Source organism: Camponotus floridanus, unplaced genomic scaffold (assembly GCF_003227725.1).
Source record: "Camponotus floridanus strain SB8 unplaced genomic scaffold, Cflo_v7.5 scaffold157, whole genome shotgun sequence".
NCBI lineage: Eukaryota > Metazoa > Arthropoda > Insecta > Hymenoptera > Formicidae > Camponotus > Camponotus floridanus.
In genome coordinates this window covers 53,063-71,553 of record NW_020229278.1, presented here as the reverse complement: position 1 = coordinate 71,553, position 18,491 = coordinate 53,063, and the positions used below count along the sequence as shown (strand labels likewise).

Sequence of the window (18,491 nt, the reverse complement as noted above, 5' to 3'; positions counted from 1 at the left end):
GAACTCGCGCGTAAAGAAAATTCTCAATCGACTACTAAGTTGTAGCGTTCACTTCGAGATAAAAATTTACAGACACGGAAATACTGTACCAGATACATATATCGAGGTCAACCAGAAAACTACATGCATAAGAATCAAGAATGCCATGTATATACACTGAGAAAAATCGTTTGATTGTACCAACAAGACGTATATGATTGAAGATTTTTATTAAATTTTATTAATTCAAATTAAATCAAACGAAGAATTTCTAGTTATCATGATAAGACTCGATTTTTTATGACTAGAACGTTTAATAGATTTTACTATAAGGATTTGGTCAGTATTTTCTGATTGGATTTATAAAATTTCTTATTGCATTAATTTCTTTGCTTGCTTCTTAACTTAACTCGCATTCAATATTTGCCATGAAATGTATATAAAGAATTAGTATTAACATTAAATCCAAAGTATATTTTTTTTCTTACGAGCAATAGTGCCAGAAAGAGGACGCCAGCTCTCTGATTGTGTGTGTTTGAGCTCCTCTTCTTGCATCACTGTTTATCAGTTTAATTTTTAACAAACTGGATTTAAAATAATTTACTCAATAATCTGGATTGAATTTATCCAATAATCTTGTTGGAATTCAGAATATTAAATAGACTTTTGAGATTAGATGGAAACAATTTTAGACTTGGTGCTGGCGAGTTTAGTTATTATTAACCAGAAAATTTGGTAAATTTAACAGGAAAAAATTGATCAGATTCATCTGGTAATTCCTACAAGAATTCTGGTTCGTCCATTTTCCAACAAACATACTGGTTGAATCTACAGAATTCTAATTAATGCAACCAGATTTTTTTCTCAGTGTATGAATTTATTTTCTGCCTCCCCAAAATTAATTTTTTACAAAGTTAAAAAACATTATTCAAATATATCAAAATCCGAAGATTGATGAAGTTGCAAGATATCTCGCGTTAAAAGAATAAGAGTTAAAATAATTAAGAAAAATATACAACTTTAATTTGATATAGTTTTCTCATATAATGCATCTTTATATACTTTCAAATTATTACAAATTATTTGAAAAAAGTAAACTATTTGAAAAAATAAAATACTAAAAATAAGTTTATGATTTTATGTATAATACGAATTAATTAAATTTCGTTTTCATGTATATAAATTTAATGCAACCAGATTTTTTTCCCAGTATATAAATACACTGGGAAAAAAATTTGGTTGCATTAATATATTAACATGTATAAATACACGTTTAATATATTATATTTCACCTCGCGCTAAAATATTAAAAAAAAATGAAGAATATAAAATAAAGAAAAATAAAATATGTTACACAAAAAATGAATTAATAATCGCGCATTTAGAAAAATATCAATCGTACTTCGCTTCTCGTGAATCATCCCATCTGTCGTTACCTTAGAAATAAATATCGCGTATCTCGCCGAGATATACATATGTCAAGATCGCAGTTGAGCATTCGGCGATCTCGGCGACGTCCTCGAGAATCGATATATATATCCGAAGATATATCCTCGATACAGCCATTCGTACAGCGCGTGGCATCGAGAAATCGATGGGGAAAGGAGCCCGGAGCCCGAGGCCGGGGGTCGTCGAACCCGTTCGCGCAAACTAACGACGAACAGACGCATCTCGCGCGCGGCGCTTTTTTTCCTCTCTCTTCCTCTCTCGTTTTTTCTCTCGTTTTCGTCTTTTTTTTATTTTATAAACGATGACGCTCACGCAAGGAATCATGCTTGAGGACTTACTTTAGCCGCTGATTCGCCGGCTTCGTCGCCTTGTCCCCTCGGACGACGGTGCGCTCGGCTTTCTTACTCGCTGCCGGCCTCCTCGCGCTGAAGAGCGACGCGACCGCGTCCCTTTTTCGTCCCGTGCTCGACGCTGATCTCGTTGATGCCGGTGCCGCTGCAGTTGCTGCCGGCTCCGCGGGTTTCGCCCTGAAATCCACATTATTTGTCTGTGATTAAATCAGGGATTGTATATTTCTATTTCTTAATCCATTCAGACCTGAATTTTTTCTGTAAAACATTATCGAATTAATTTTTATTGATGCTAAGGGTTTAAAACGACGAGATATATACATGGTGTCCCGAAACTCATAATCAATCTTTCAAAGACAGATTCCTGAGATCATCTGAGGACGATTTTTCCTCAACGAAAATGTCGAGGCACTAATAATTTTCGAATTATAAGTAATTGGAAATAAGGGGTTTTTCGTAAACTAAGCTTTGTAGAAATAAAATATTAACAAAATCATATTCTTCAATTAATTTTAAACAGAGTTTACTTTAGTTAAGTTTTAATTTAAGGCTTAATTGCAAAGATATATGATGACAAAAATTGGGAACATGCAAAAAATTATGGCCTTCATCGACATTTTCGCTGAGGAAAAATCGTCTCCAAATGATCCCAGGAATCTGTCTTTAAAAGATTGATTATGAGTTTTGGGACACTCTGTATATATATTTTTTTCGCGATATATATATATTTTTTTTCCACCGAGAGATCGCAGGGAAACTAATTCTAACAAATAACTATTTCAAATGATTTTAAAGTTTTTATACATAATTGTGCACATAGGGTCTGAATGGGTTAATTGACGAAGGCATTGACCGCGGTAAGACCAATTGGCCAAATCGCGTGATGCGCTCTCATTCCGTCCATTTCGGGAACGTAAAGTTATAGGGATGCCGTCCCTGAGGCGCTGGATTAATATTAATTCATTAGACACTCACGTGACACACGTATGTATCAATAAGCAGCCGGTATATTATAGACGACGTTTATCGTGGAATTAATTAATTACGCAAACTGATGATAGAAATATTAGAGGACGATCGCGTCTCGATAGATGAGCAGAGCGATTCGTATTCATTCGGATAAGCAAGATCAAGGCTGCATTTACTTACATTTGTCGATTTCACTCTGATTTTATTCACACGGTAAAAAACATTTTGTATTTCTGTTAAAATTTTCTGTAAAAATTTTTGTGTTAAATTTTTAACATACTCTTATATTAATGTAACATATTATCATTGCGTTATTTTGACATTTCTGTGTTGAGTTAATATTCACCGTTTCTAAGAGTTAAAACAACACAATTAATATGTAAATTAAATGCACGAATTTTTGATGAAATATGTTATATGTTAAAATGAACAGATAAGTTGTATTATTTTTCTCTCTATAACAGTTTCCATATGTTAAATCGACATATCTCTTCTGTTATTTATCATAAAAATGTAAGAACATTTTTTTAAAATTAAATTTAACATTATAAATATGTTAATTTAACATCAACTTTATTTCCAGATAAAGTTTAAGTGTTACACTTTTGTGTTAATTTTTAAACATATTACTTGTGTTATTTATTTACATACTTGCCTTCTGTTAAATTAACGTTAAAATTAGAGTGGATAAATTGAGACATGTGAAATATGTTAAATTTAACACAAAATTTTTTACTGTGCATTACTGGTAAATCTTAATCCAAAAATTATTATATAAATTAAAATAAATCGATGAAATATTCAAAACATGAAGCAAAATATATTTGAATCTATTTTAAGAAATAATTATCGCAGTATATATTGCAATGAAACAATAATTTATAATTTATCATTTACATTATCATTTACATATGTTTATGTATATTACATAAATTAAATTAATGACACAATGAAGTCGAGAAATATAATCGAAATTCTTAGTGTCTCGTAAAAGCATATATGTTATACGAATTGTTTGTCACAGAAATTAATCGATTATGCGAGCCGATGATGAAAATATGAAAATATGATCGCGTTTCGAAAAATAATACGTGATAAACGCAGAGCGACGTACGTCACTACCTACCCGCTCGAGTGTCACCGTACGAATGAACAAGGTCAAGGTCGTGCTTATAGCGTTTATAGAAAGAACGTTAGGAATTTAGCAACTGCGCGAACAAATCTTGATAGAAATAATTTAATAATTTTTAATTAATAATTTTATTTTTATTTAATAATTCATAATTTTTTTCGCCCATATTTCTGAAAAACAACAATATAATGTGTATGTATATATTTTTTAATATTTTTTTTATGTAATTATATATTTATATATTTATTATACATGCGTAATGTATGTATATGTGAACGATTGATATTCAGATATGAAAAATAGGATTAATAATGATTGCAAAGGAGTCGTGATATTATCGCTTGATTTAGAATTTACATTTTACTCGATATTTTGTGATTGAAAATGATTTCATTCTGATATTACACGACGCTACGTGAACTGAGTTAATGACATAATAAATCATCAGGAAATATATATAATCAACATTAGCATTGCAAAAGCGCACAGTAGACTTTCAATGCGTAAATCTTGCGACATATTATTAATAAGCAGGCGACATGTCATCTATCGAGTCGTTTATCAAAAATTAATCGAATTATGCGAACCGACAAAAATAAAAAAATGATCTCGTTTCGAAAAATAATATAGTGATAAACGCGATTCATGCTACTTATTTATTCGTTGGATTATTGCTGATCAGTAAGTAATATAAAAAAATCAAAAGCTGATTCAATATCGATTATTAATATACGCAATAAAAGTTTAATTATGTTTAAAAATATCCTAGACATATATTGATGAATCAAGAGAAATTTTAAACATTATTTACTAAGTTACGTATAAATTTATGTATTATATGATGACAATTATTTATTTCATTTATTTCATTGCGAATATTATTTCCACAATATAATCATTTAAAATAAAAATTGAAGTGACAGGAGATAAATTATAAATTAATGTTTCATTGCAATATATACTGTGATAATTATTTCTTAAAATAGATTCAAATATATATATTTTGCTTCACATTTTGAATATTTCATCGATTTATTTTAATTTATATAATAATGTATTTATATAATAAATAATATTAATAAATAATAAATAATATTTATTTATATAATAATTTTTGGATTAAGATTTACCAGTAATGAATACGATCAAAAATAATAAAGAGAATTAAAAGCCATGATTCAACAGCATATTATCTTAAAAATTTAAGAAACATACAAAATATTCCGTATACGTGTTCATTGTGTTAAATATTTCAAGCTAATAAGCATTATCCGTTATTCGACGTGTATCTTACACGTCGACGTACATATAGCACCGATAACGTGTTACCTATACATATGCAAATATTAGTATGGCCTTGGCCTTGCTCCTTTGTACGACGACGCTCGAGCAAAGCAATTTTGTAAATCACTCTTCTATTGTATCTTCCAAAACGTATTTTAATATTTTTAACGTTCTTTAGTATTTTTTATCATCGACTTGCGTAATTGATTATTTTCCTATATAATTCCTGTGATAAACTATAGATTTCCTGTGATTCGTATGACGTATCGACTCCTTGTTAATAATACGTATTTCGCGAGATTGCGCATTAAAAATCTACCGTGCTTTTGCAATGCTAATTTCTATATTTCTTGACGATTTATCATGCCATTAACTCGATTAGCGCAGCATCATTAGAATAAAATCGATATCATTTTCAATCACAAAATGTCACAAATAAAGTATACATTCTTAATCGAGTGGTTTCACGCGCAATCATTATTCTATCCAATCCTTCAATCATTATTTTATTAAATCATTAATTTTATTTTAAAAAAATATATATATACACATATGTATATGTATTATCAATCACTTACACAGGGTATCCCAGTTATCTTCCGTCATCTTTCAAAGACAGATTCCTGGGATCGTCTGAAGACGATTTTTCCTCAACGAATTATAAGTGATTGGAAATAAGAGGTTTTTCGTAAGCTTTGTAGAAATAAAATATTAACAAAATCACATTCTTCGATTAATTTTAAATATAGTTTACTTTAGTTGAATTTTAATTTAAGACTTAATTAATTATATAATGATAAAAATCGGGAACATGCAAAAAATGATGGCCTTCATTCACATTTTCGCTGAAGAAAAATCGTCTTCAAATGATCCTAGGAATCTGTCTTTGAAAGATGACGGAAGATAACTGGGACACCCTGTATACATATACATAAAATTATATAAATATGTTACATTGTTATTTCTCAAAACATTGGTAAAAGAAGGAACGATTTATTTGATCAAAATCTGCTCGCGCGATGGATAAATTCCTTACGCGTCACAGGTAAACAATAGTATACCCTTGACCTTATTCATTCATACGGCGACACTCGAGCGAGTAGGTAGTGGCGCATATCACTCCGCATTTATCGTCGTATTATTTTTCGAAACGCGATATCATTCCTCATATTTTTAACATCGGCTCGCATAATTAATTAATTTTTGTGATAAATGATTCGAATCGAGTTCTTGTTAATAATATGTATTTTGCGAAATTTTTGCATCGGAATTCTACTGTTTTTGCAATATTAATTTCGATTATATATCTTTTGATATCGGTTTATCGTGTCATTAACTCGCATGATGACACACACATAAATTAATATAATTGTTATTAAACTCATTTCTTTATATCAATCGCATGAGTAATGTGATTTTACAATATTGTAATTTCTCAAAATATATTTCGGGAGATTTATTCGATGAAAATCAGAGCAAATAACTTAATATCGATATATTTAACTATATTTGAGAATATTAAAATCCACGCATATGTATTTTCAATTTTAATTTGATTATTTTTATTCATTTATATTAATTTAACCTAATCTAATGCGAGATATACATAAAATTATATTAAAAAATTCGAATTATATACTATTCATTAATGATAAAAAATACATTGTGTCACAGCGAGTGTCGCCGAGTGAATTATCGAGTGAATCATAGTTTTCGCATTGCTTTTTCATCTTGATATAATAAAGTTATGCATCGTAATTAATCGGGAGTGCCGTATAAAATCGCGCCGATCATACGTGGTTTTCGTATTGCTTTTTCATTTCAATATAATAAAGTATATATCGCAACATTGTTAATATCGGGAATAAAGTGCGCGATCGTTATGTTTTGTTATTCGTAATTAAACATGTTTTGTGTGTGTCATGAAGAAGCACTAAGGATAAAGAGAAGAATGAGAGAAGAAAGAGGAAGAAAAGATCTAGACGTAGGTGTCGGATGATGTAGCAGAGGTGAGTAATTTATCAATTATTATTTATTATTTATAAAAAAATATTTAAAATTGATGAAATTAATTAATTCGCGGTAATAACTCTAAATTATTGTGTAACATAATGCATACAAAAATATTTCAATATTATATATTTCCTAATTTTCCCATATTTTCTAAGGTTCACAATTATATATTATTTATATAATTTTCAAAAGTTGATATTTTCATATTTTTAATTTATATTTATAATTTATATTTTTATATTTTTATATTTTAAATTTTTATATTTTATTTATATTTTTAAATAAAAGCATTTTTTGGTAATTTCTTTATTAATAATTATAATAATTTTTATAATAATTTCTTTTATTAAATGTCTAAAGACACAAAAAAAGTTTCGTAATTTTTTAAATATTAATTATTTCAGAGATGGTCTGTTTTATGTTACATATAATTTATTCGATTCTTTAAAAAATAATACGTTAGAAAATTCCAATCATATTTATAGCCGACTTATTTCTCTGTCAACAATTTTAAGATTGTATCGCTTCTACACGTAAACATTTATTTGCGCCCACAAATGACGAAGAATTTGCGTGACAAACAATCGATGTGCAATCCGTAATTTCGTTGCATAATAAAGAATCGCAGGCGGTAAACGATCGCTCGTCCATTCGCCCGCACGCTCGATAATGATCGGTCCAGCATAAACGCGGGAAAGTCGTTGAATTTCTAGTTACGCAAGGAATCAATAGGATATATGTTACGTAATATGCGACGTGCGCATTTAACGCAACGTGATTGCGAGGAGTGTGTGTACGGTGCAGGTGATTAACGGGGAAGGGAATTGCGTAACGCACGTGTGCGTGCGCGCTGTTAACGTTTTCCCCCGCGGGAATAATTAAGAAAGACGGTGGCAGTCGGTTTCACGCACCAATGCTAATTTCGTTATCGCGTCTTCTCGGCGGCTAAGTTATAATCGAGAAAACAACGCGCGAAGGAAGGTGCCTCGTCGAAGATTATCTAATGAAGTCATCTCGAGAATATTTGCGTGGCTTGATTTTCTATTGATTTTCCATCATTTCAAAATAAATACTATTTAGATAGAAATATTTTCATTGAAATATTAGAGAAGATAACAAAATAAAAACGTTAAAAGAATAATAAACGTGTTTATGAAAAAATGTACATGTGTGTACACATATGCAGCGATATAAAATGTGGGAAACATCTCTAGGATTGATTGATAAATATGTATAATATTGTAATCGCAAATATAAAATCATATATATTTCGTTTAAAAAATGCGAATATATAATTTCTGATAAAATGATGAACATATGATATATACACTGAAAAATTTTTTTAAATCAAATAAATTTGTTTTCTTGAAACTTTTGCTTTAAATACAAGGAATTGTTTATTTCATTTAGGCAAAAGCATTTAATTTTAATTAAATATGCATGTTATTAAGTTCATTATTTTCATTTACATATTTTTTATATTTAAATACTATTTTTGTAAAATATATACTATAATTTATTAAATTAAATATATTATTTTTTTAAATTAAAAAATTTTAAATTTTTGTGAATAAAAAATGCATTTTAATAAATATTTTGTAAAATTAAAATAAATATATTTAATTAAAAATTATATTTTTTTAAGCATATATATTTTTTAAACATGTGTAAATAAATACTTAATTTAAGCAAACAGACGTTTTGAATACAAGTAAATACGTGATTAATACCCATTGAATAAATAGCTTTCTTGAGTTGACAAAAATTTTTTATTTCAAAATAATTTTTTCCTCAGTGTATGATTATAATAGATATATATAATATAGGTATATGATTATAATAGATATGATTATAAAATTAATACATGATTAAAATTTTATATATATTCGTGCGATTATAATATTATATATATTTATCAATCTGAGGGATATTTACATTTTATTGCTATGTATACACATGTGTATAATTTTTATAAACGCGTTTATTATTTTTTAAAGATGATGATTATAATAGATATACATGGATTATAAAATTTTATATATATTCGTGCGATTATAATATTATATATTATTATTTAATATTATATATTTATCAATCTGAGGGTTATTTACATTTTATTGCTGTGTATACACATGTGTATAATTTTTATAAACGCGTTTATTGTTTTTTAAAGATGTCACTTTAATTTTTATTTTCTTCCGAATATTTCTATATTTATTATTGAAAAGTATTCACTTTGAAATGATGAAAAATCAATTTTATTATCGTCAAAGATATCGAGACTTAAGATGGTGAGTTTGGAAAAGACTAGGGATAAGAATCGAAAACCTGATTCAACAAGTTATATCGTATCCAGTATATCTCAACCGACTGATGAGGTCAGTTTGATCGCTGACCGTTGGTCAATGCCCTCTCGTCAGATCCGTTTGTTGCGAACAAATAAGTGAACGATCGATCGATCAACCGGTGAGCTCCATAAAACAGATTGATTTCATTCTAAATGGTATTAACGTAATCCGACACCTGGCTAACAACAATGCTCACACAACATTACGTAAATTATGAGCGATTTGTCGTGCCGCTTCGAAGAATCGAGTATCGTAAGATAAAAACCGTAAATTATATTTTATGTTGACAAAATAAAATATATGTAATATATGCCAGCCTTACTTCAGAAGAAAACCGATTTGAGTAGAAAAAAATTAAAATATTTTAATTAATACATAATAGGTAGAAACAATTAAATAAAATATTCTTACAACGATATTATTAATTATATAATTATCAACCAAATTATTATAATACATACATGTATATATTAAAATATTAATGTTTGCAAAAATTTAATTCTTTAATAAACAATCATTTACTATATAATTTCATGGTATGATATTGTTTATTAAAGAATTAAATTTTTGCGTAAATTAATATTTTAATTTTCCTTCTAATTTTCAATACATCAAAGATAAGCTCTGCTTTTTCATCGCATGTTTATGTATATATTTTGATTATTATATAAATAGATATATATTAAAATATTAATGTATGCAAAAACTTAATTTTTTAATAAACAATCATTTACTATATAATTTCATGATATATTGCTTATTAAAGAATTAAATTTTTGCGTAAATTAATATTTTAATTTTCCTTCTAATTTTCAATATATAAAAGATAAGCTCTGCTTTTTCATCGCGTGTATATATGTGTATTTTTATTATTATATAAATATATATATATTAAAATATTAATGTATGCAAAAATTTAATTTTTTAATAAACAATCATTTACTATATAATTTCATGTTATGATATTGTTTATTAAAGAATTAAATTTTTGCGAAAATTAATATTTTAATTTTCCTTCTAATTTTCAATATACAGGGTGAGTCATTTTAATCAATACACTCGAATATCTCGAAAACAGCACTCTTCAGAAAGAAATGTTTCAAACAAAAATTGTAGGGTGTGAAGGGGGACATAAGATGGTAGCATTGGTTTGACCTTGGAAAGTCATTTGAAGGTCACATAAAAGTCACCTTCAATTTCTTAAATTGAACCCACTATTTTTCATTACATATTCTTGTAGCTTATCTCGAGAGCTTTCCAAAACACTACAGACAAATGTTTTTTCATTAAGTACTTTTTGAGTTATAAGGCTTCAAAGTTTGCAGTACTTCGATATAAAATGCAAAATATCTCGTAAAATATTTAGTTTTCGGTAGTCTTACCCTAATACTTTTATGCACAGGATAATGAGACAAAACTATTGGTACAAAGAAAACGCATGATTGTTTATAACAAAAAGTGCATTGCAAATTACACATTTTTTATTATAAACAATCATATGTTTTCTTTGCACCAATAGTTTTGTCTCATTATCCTGTGCATAAAAGTATTAGGGTAAGACTACCGAAAACTAAATATTTTACGAGATATTTTGCATTTTATATCGAAGTACTGCAAACTTTGAAGCCTTATAACTCAAAAAGTACTTAATGAAAAAACATTTGTCTGTAGTGTTTTGGAAAGCTCTCGAGATAAGCTACAAGAATATGTAATGAAAAATAGTGGGTTCAATTTAAGAAATTGAAGGTGACTTTTATGTGACCTTCAAATGACTTTCCAAGGTCAAACCAATGCTACCATCTTATGTCCCCCTTCACACCCTACAATTTTTGTTTGAAACATTTCTTTCTGAAGAGTGCTGTTTTCGAGATATTCGAGTGTATTGATTAAAATGACTCACCCTGTATAAAAGCTCTGCTTTTTCATCGCGTGTATATGTGTGTATTTTGATTATTATATAAATCAAGAAAAGTATGTGAGACTGAATCATCGCTCTTGTACATTTGTGTTAAGAGTTACGTGCGCGTTTTCCGGCTTGTGTGTGATAAATATCATAGCTAGGAGAGCAAGTTTTCTAGAGGACGGTCGTCCAGACCGGCTCACAACACGTGCATGCACTCGTTTATCTCCGTTACGTGACGTTCGCTCTCTCGTCTTCGAGAATTGGATTTTAAGTGATAAAACATGATGTAAATTTATACGAGAACGTCCAATAACTATCTGTACGCGAAAGCGTTATGTTGCGTTAACATGGTATTACCAAGAGAAATGTGACACACCCCGTCTGCCTACTTATTATTAATCCAATAAAGTTGCACGATAATATCTTTCACAAAGAAGTTTATATGTACGTAACTTTCATAGAATGATTCATTTAGTATTTACTTGGCGCGAGATTTTCTACTTTACTAATAACTTATCGCAAAAATAAAAACGTAAGAAAATAATAAAACTGTTTAATAATTTTTTCACTATGAACCATCTTGCTGATTTTTGAAAGTAAAACAAAGATTAATATAAGAAAATATAAAAAAAAATAATTGGTTTCTTAATAATATTTCAAAATTGGATCAAAGATAAACATGATAAACGAAAATGAATAAAAAAATAATTATGAAGAGCCATTGAATAAAATAAAAAGAAGAGAAGGGGACACCCGGGTTTGAACCGGGGACCTCTCGATCTGCAGTCGAATGCTCTACCACTGAGCTATATCCCCGATGAAACCTCTTTCTTTAAATAACGGTTTTCAGAACTTTAATAGACACAATGAAATTTTATAAATAAATGTTTAAAGAATTAGCGTTATCTTAAATCAATGAGTAGACATGTAATGTGTATATATAAAGTAGAAAAGAGGAAAAAAACATTTTACAATGATAAGAATTCAGAAATTTGATTTAATAATATTATTACAATAAAATTTCATTGTAAAACATGATCTCAAAAAAACTTTAACATACCTTTCATTATAAAATCTGTAAATTTTATACTTTTATATTTTCTCAAAAATGATGCGTGTATATATTTCCAATATTTCATTTTTAATACCAGCCTAAATATTTTGCAATTAATATATGTAATTAAAGATCATTTTCCCGCGCATTGAATAGTAAAATTTGTCGACGAAAATTGAGCACCAGACGGTTTGTCGAATCGTGATGTAAAATTCCCAGAAGCAAAAATTAAAAGTCATCTGTGCAGTGGCAGGTGGATAACGGATTTCTTGGAAAAATAACCGGTTTCCCGATTCACGACGTACCAGAACACCGTGTTACTATGTCGCGTATATTACAATTACGATAATGAACACTCTTATTGCTACGACGATAAAATTGCACGCCGGCGTCCTCTGCATCGCGTCTCGTTCACTATTAAGAACCGGTTAATACACGAGATCGATACAGCAGGATTCTGTAGAAATCGCGTCATATAATTATCATTCTGTTAACACATTTTGTAAAACGTTAAAATAATAATATTCTCTCACACATTAAATGCGTATATAAATAAGTTGCATATGAAAATGCATACAAAAGTTGCTTGTCGTATCTAGATTTTAATTTATTCTTTTTCAAAAATTATAAAAAATTTAAAGAAATCCAATTTATTATTTGTGTCACACACAATTTATTGTATAATGCAATATGTATTTATTATGCAAATATACATATATATTGAAAGTTATAATATATATATGCGGTGTGTATTTGATAATTATCTGCTAATAATATATATTTTTATACTAAATTATCCGTTGATTCACCAAGCAATTTTTAATTTTTATAATTCTTATGTAATTTCTGTGCACTTACTGTTTTTCGCTGGATTTTTTCGTAATCGATAGAGTACTTTGTGTGGTCCGTTTAAACGGTGCCCGCCCGCCCGAACCCACGGACATCCCGCTTCGAGTCTGAAAAGAACGATGTTTTTTAATGAGTATCTATTTATAAGTTACTTTGTAATGCAAAACACTCGAACCGTGTACAATTACATATTAAGCCCTAATAAATTTTATTAAGGATGTTTTACCTATTTTCAAAATATTGAGAATTTAATGAAAATTGTACAGAATGTCCTTACATATGTTTAGAATCTTCAGTACAATTTTTTAATCGATTCACTAAAGCGTTCACAAGTTATAAGGATTTTAATTTGCACCGAATTAACATGTGTTCTTATGGGAAACGTATAACCACGTCTATTCAAATGACAAAAACACGGAAATAATATTCAGACTTTGTTTAAAATTTGCAAAAGTGTAGTTTAGATACAGAGGAAATATTTGGTCAAATAATATTACACAAGTACTGGTTAAAAAAATATTAAATATAATTCAATGAAATTAGCCATGTCACAAGGCGAAATTCTCTGCCAAAAGTTAATCATTTCGATTAAGGATGTTTTGTAGCTATTATCAAAATATTATCAAAATATTGAGAATTTCATGAAAATTGTACAGAATGTCCTTACATATGTTTAGAATCTTCAGTACAATTTTTAAATCGATTCACTAAAACGTTCACAAGTTATAAGGATTTTAATTTGCACCGAATTAATATGTGTTCTTATGGGAAACGTACAATCACGTCGATTCAAATGGCAAAAACACATGAAAATAATATTCAGAACTTGTTTAAAATTTACAAAAATATAGTTTAGATACAGAGGAAATATTTGATCAAATAGTATTATACAAGTATCTGGTTAAAAAGATATTAAATATAATTCAATGAAGATAGCCATGTATCTGTTACAAGGCGAAGTTCTCTTCCAAAAATTAATCATTTCGATTAACAAAATTCGGAATATTTCAGTAAAAGCGCAATAAATATTAAAAAATACATCTCTGCACTGTAGCTAACAATATGATCAAATTAAAATTCCACGCAATTTCTCATACTCAAAATACACCAAAAGTGGATATATTCGTCAATATTGATTGTCAATTACTTTTTGCTTGGATTGTACATATAAAACATCCTTAATATCTTTTATTAAGAAATTCTACAACACAGTAAGAGATACAGTACACGATACAAATAAAACTTGATAATTAAATTCACACATTCAGTTACGTAAAATTGATTTTAAAGAGATAAAATTTTCTGAATGCAATGCTTGGTTTTAATAAGCGTAGAAATGTGTATTTTTATGTATGAGAAATATTTATAATGTGAATAAAACGTAATAAAAAGTGAAACAAATATTTTAATTATCGAAAATAGAAATTTAATAATAAAAAAGACTTGGAGATTTTACGATTGATTTTCTCGAAGAGATACCCAACAAGAACGTGATTTAAAAAATGTTGCTCGTGCAGATAACGCAATCTTCGCGATAATATCCTCACAAAAGAAAGAGAGATAGATCGTGGAAATTATCTTCCGCAGAAATAAACAATCAGGAAGGAGATTTTTGCAGAAACATATTAAGACGCTCTCTATTCCGCTCTATTTTGCGTGCATTGCACCGCGATAAAGGGACAATTAAATCATGGGAGGGAGGGAGAGTATTTTATTTGCACGTATATATGTTGTATAGTACCTGATTATCGAGCGGATGCGATTTTGTAATAAAAAGCGGGATCGTCGAGCCGAATCGCCGATACTTTCGCACGAGTTCAACTTGTTTCTCTTTCGCGATAATCAATGCGCATGCACGTGCGACACACGTGTAATTATCCTAGACGAGTGTTAAACAAAAATTCAAATAATTATTGGTAGCCGCGCCAATTAACGTGACGCTCTGATTCGACTATGATTTATATCATGATGGCTGAATAAGTAATCGAACGTCATAATGGTGATAAATCTCGTCTCGAGTTGGAAACATGTGTAACAGTTGTCACATTTTGAAAATATTACATATATAATCTAATATGTATAACTCTATCTTAATAATATTACACGATAAGATTCTGTTATGATTAATGACAAGTTTTTATTATCTATATTTTTATTCTTAGGTGTATGAAAATTAATTATCACATTATATAAATTAATTTGTAGCCGCTTTTATTTGTAATTTTTAATAACTGCTGACTCTTTATAATTTAAAAAAAAAATTAATATGATAATTTAAGATGCACATAATCTTTTAGTAATTATATTTTCAATAATAATCGATTTTTATTCCTCATTTTATAAAGTATGATTAATGTAATTGGATGTATTATATTACATGTATAATCTAACATGTATAACTGTATCTTAATAATATTACGTGGTAAGATTCTGTTATGATTAATGACAAGTTATTTTTATTTCCTATATTTTTATTCCTTAGGTGAAATTAAAATTAATTATCACATTATATAAATTAATTTGTAGCCGTTTTTATTTGTAATTTTTAATAACTGTTGATTCTTTATAATTTAAAAAAAATTAATATGACAATTTAAGATACACATAATTTTTTAGTAATTATATGTATTATTATTTTCAATAATAATCGATTTTTATTCCTCATTATAAAGTATGATTAATGTAATTGGATGTATTAAATGAATTTTTAAAAAATATATCCCCTTTAATTTTCACGATGTTGCACGAAAAAATGAAATAGATTTAATTTTATTAATCATTTTATACTCTTTTCATTTAGATAAGATAAAAATTAGATTGTTACATTATCTTTAAGAAAATTCAAATGTTTAGCAATAATCGCAAAGGATATACTTAATTTGGCATATTCACAAAATTGTATAATATTGCATAGATGTTTTCTTTAAAGGGATTCCTATGACTTCTTGGCTAAAACCTTCAATGAATGAGATTGTGAGCCATTACTTTATCTGTATCTTATCTCTCTTTCTCTTTATATATCATTACATATTGTATATCACATGATAAATAAACTTGATGTCTTATTAGTCAGCACGTAATTGTATCTTTGAAAGCAATATAATCAGGTATCTAAAGAATAAATATATCTAAAGAATATTTCTGGCACACAATGTTATGTTTGCGGGAGTGCATATTGACATCTAAAAGAGATATGTACAAACATATGCGATATATAAATGTGTAAAATATTACCGAATTCCCACTCAGTGCATCTAAAAATTGCCGAATCATTTTGAGTAATAGACAAAATTGCACATTAAATCACTGTCTTACACACTTTATGCACACATTCGTCTCACATTATGCATGAAAAAATGTCTGTCTTTTCCACACCCATTAAACTGTCATCGATTCACGCATCACTACAGACGCAAGAAAATCAAATTTAATTTTTTCCATATTTTTCAAAAAATCATCTCCACGTAAATGAAAACATCAGGAAAAAAAATACGTGTCGTCGAATCCGCATGAACCGTTAGAGCGCGATTTTCTGAGCATAACATCGGGAATCGTTCGCCGATTTGTCAGAAACAATATGTTTGACACAAATTCGAGCAGGTGAGAAACGTGCGAAATATTATGTCGTAGCAAGCGTAAATTTCGTGCCGTTTTACCGACACTGCGACACCTGAGGAAGCTCGACCGAAGACTGGCGGAATTCGAACCGGCAAGATAAGAATTAAGTCGTTTGCGATAAGCTAGAAAATATCTAGGTAACTCAACGTGCACTCGCAAACGTGTGTAACGAGACGTCTACTCGATTATTGAAAATCTAACATTGTGTACGAACAATTATGTCACGAGCATCATTCAAGTCTAGAGTATCGCTTTCAAGTATTTATAATTTATTCAAGTGATATATTTTTCGTAACTTCTATTTCGCACCGAACAGAGATTTTCATTTATCCCAAGATGTTTGCATTATAAAAATAATATAATAAAAAGATAATAATCAGAACCTTTTTTTATTATCAATTTTCTCATCGATATAATTAATCTTCATTCGAATCTCGATTATGGTATTTTTAAATATTATATCTTATTTATATATCTTAGTGATACATTTTTTACGACTTCTATTTCACATCGTGAACGGAGATTTCGATTTATCCTAAGATCTTTGCAAGATAATAATCACATTTTATTTATAATTTTCTCATTGATATAAATAATCTTCATCAAGGATAGATATTTAATCAAGAGTTACGAAAAATAATCCGAAATTCGGTATTTCTTATAGCGTTCCCACATTATTGGAATATAGGTTCTATTTTTGACACCTAAGAAACCCCTTTTCGACACCGATCAATCCGATCGTCGTCGACCGCGAGCGTTATTGGTCCCGCGAAAAACACAGCGGTTTCGTGTAGCAGGATTTTTAACCGCCGCGGATACCACAACACCAGGCGATCGGAAGGCCATACGTCCGTACACATGCGTACCTTGCGAAGGTTCATCGAACCTCGGACGCACGTACCGGGTTCTCTCGACCAATAATAAAGATGCACGCCCGGTACGTAACTACGCTCTGTACATACGTGCATAAGTACTACCCTGCATCCGTACCCTCTTTCTCTTTCTCACTCTGTCTCTCTCGCTGTAGAATACTCGAAGTGTATACGGGGTGTCTCGAATTTACCGGCGTCTTCGATCGAAAAATCGAGATCAGGAAAGAAAAAAAAATTAATTTGTCTTTGATACGACATTCATCATTTTATTTCTCTCGATCTTGAACAAATTAATTTGCCTTTGATACGTCATTCATCATCGTTTAAGGATGCTTTGTATGTACAATCCCAGCAAAAAGTAACTGAAAATCAATATTGACGAATATCCACTTTTGGTGTATTTTGAGTAAAAAATTATGTGGAATATTACAATTTGATCTTAGCTATAGTGTAGAGTGTATTTTTTCATATTTATTGTGTTTTTACTGAAATATTCCGAATTTTGTTAATCGAAATTATTAACTTCTGCAAAGAATTTCGTCTTGTGACAGATACATAGCTAACTTCATTGAATTATATTTAATATCTTTTTAACCAGTTAATACTTGTATAATATTATTTGACCAAATATTTCCTCTGTATCTAAACTACACTTTTGCAAATTTTAAACA

At 29.0% G+C, this 18,491-nt stretch overlaps 1 protein-coding gene and 1 non-coding gene across 6 annotated transcripts in view; both read right to left on the bottom strand.

Moving 5' to 3' along the window:
* The window catches only part of LOC105252451 (cytospin-A), a 65,081-nt gene that overhangs the window by 26,761 nt on the left and 19,829 nt on the right, over nt 1-18,491 (bottom strand). For 4 of the 5 annotated variants that reach the window (XM_011259811.3, XM_011259857.3, XM_011259829.3 and 1 more), the window contains 2 exons: nt 13,340-13,437; nt 1,767-1,955 (listed from right to left, as the gene is read on the bottom strand). In XM_011259811.3, the coding sequence (XP_011258113.1) occupies nt 1,767-1,955; nt 13,340-13,437 (287 nt within the window). Of the gene's footprint in view, nt 1-1,766; nt 1,956-13,339; nt 13,438-16,564; nt 16,736-18,491 lie in introns of those variants that run through there. The other variant, XM_011259821.3, reaches the window with a different exon arrangement.
* On the bottom strand, nt 12,172-12,243 carry Trnac-gca. Its single transcript has one exon. It is a non-coding gene; the product is annotated as a tRNA-Cys (tRNA).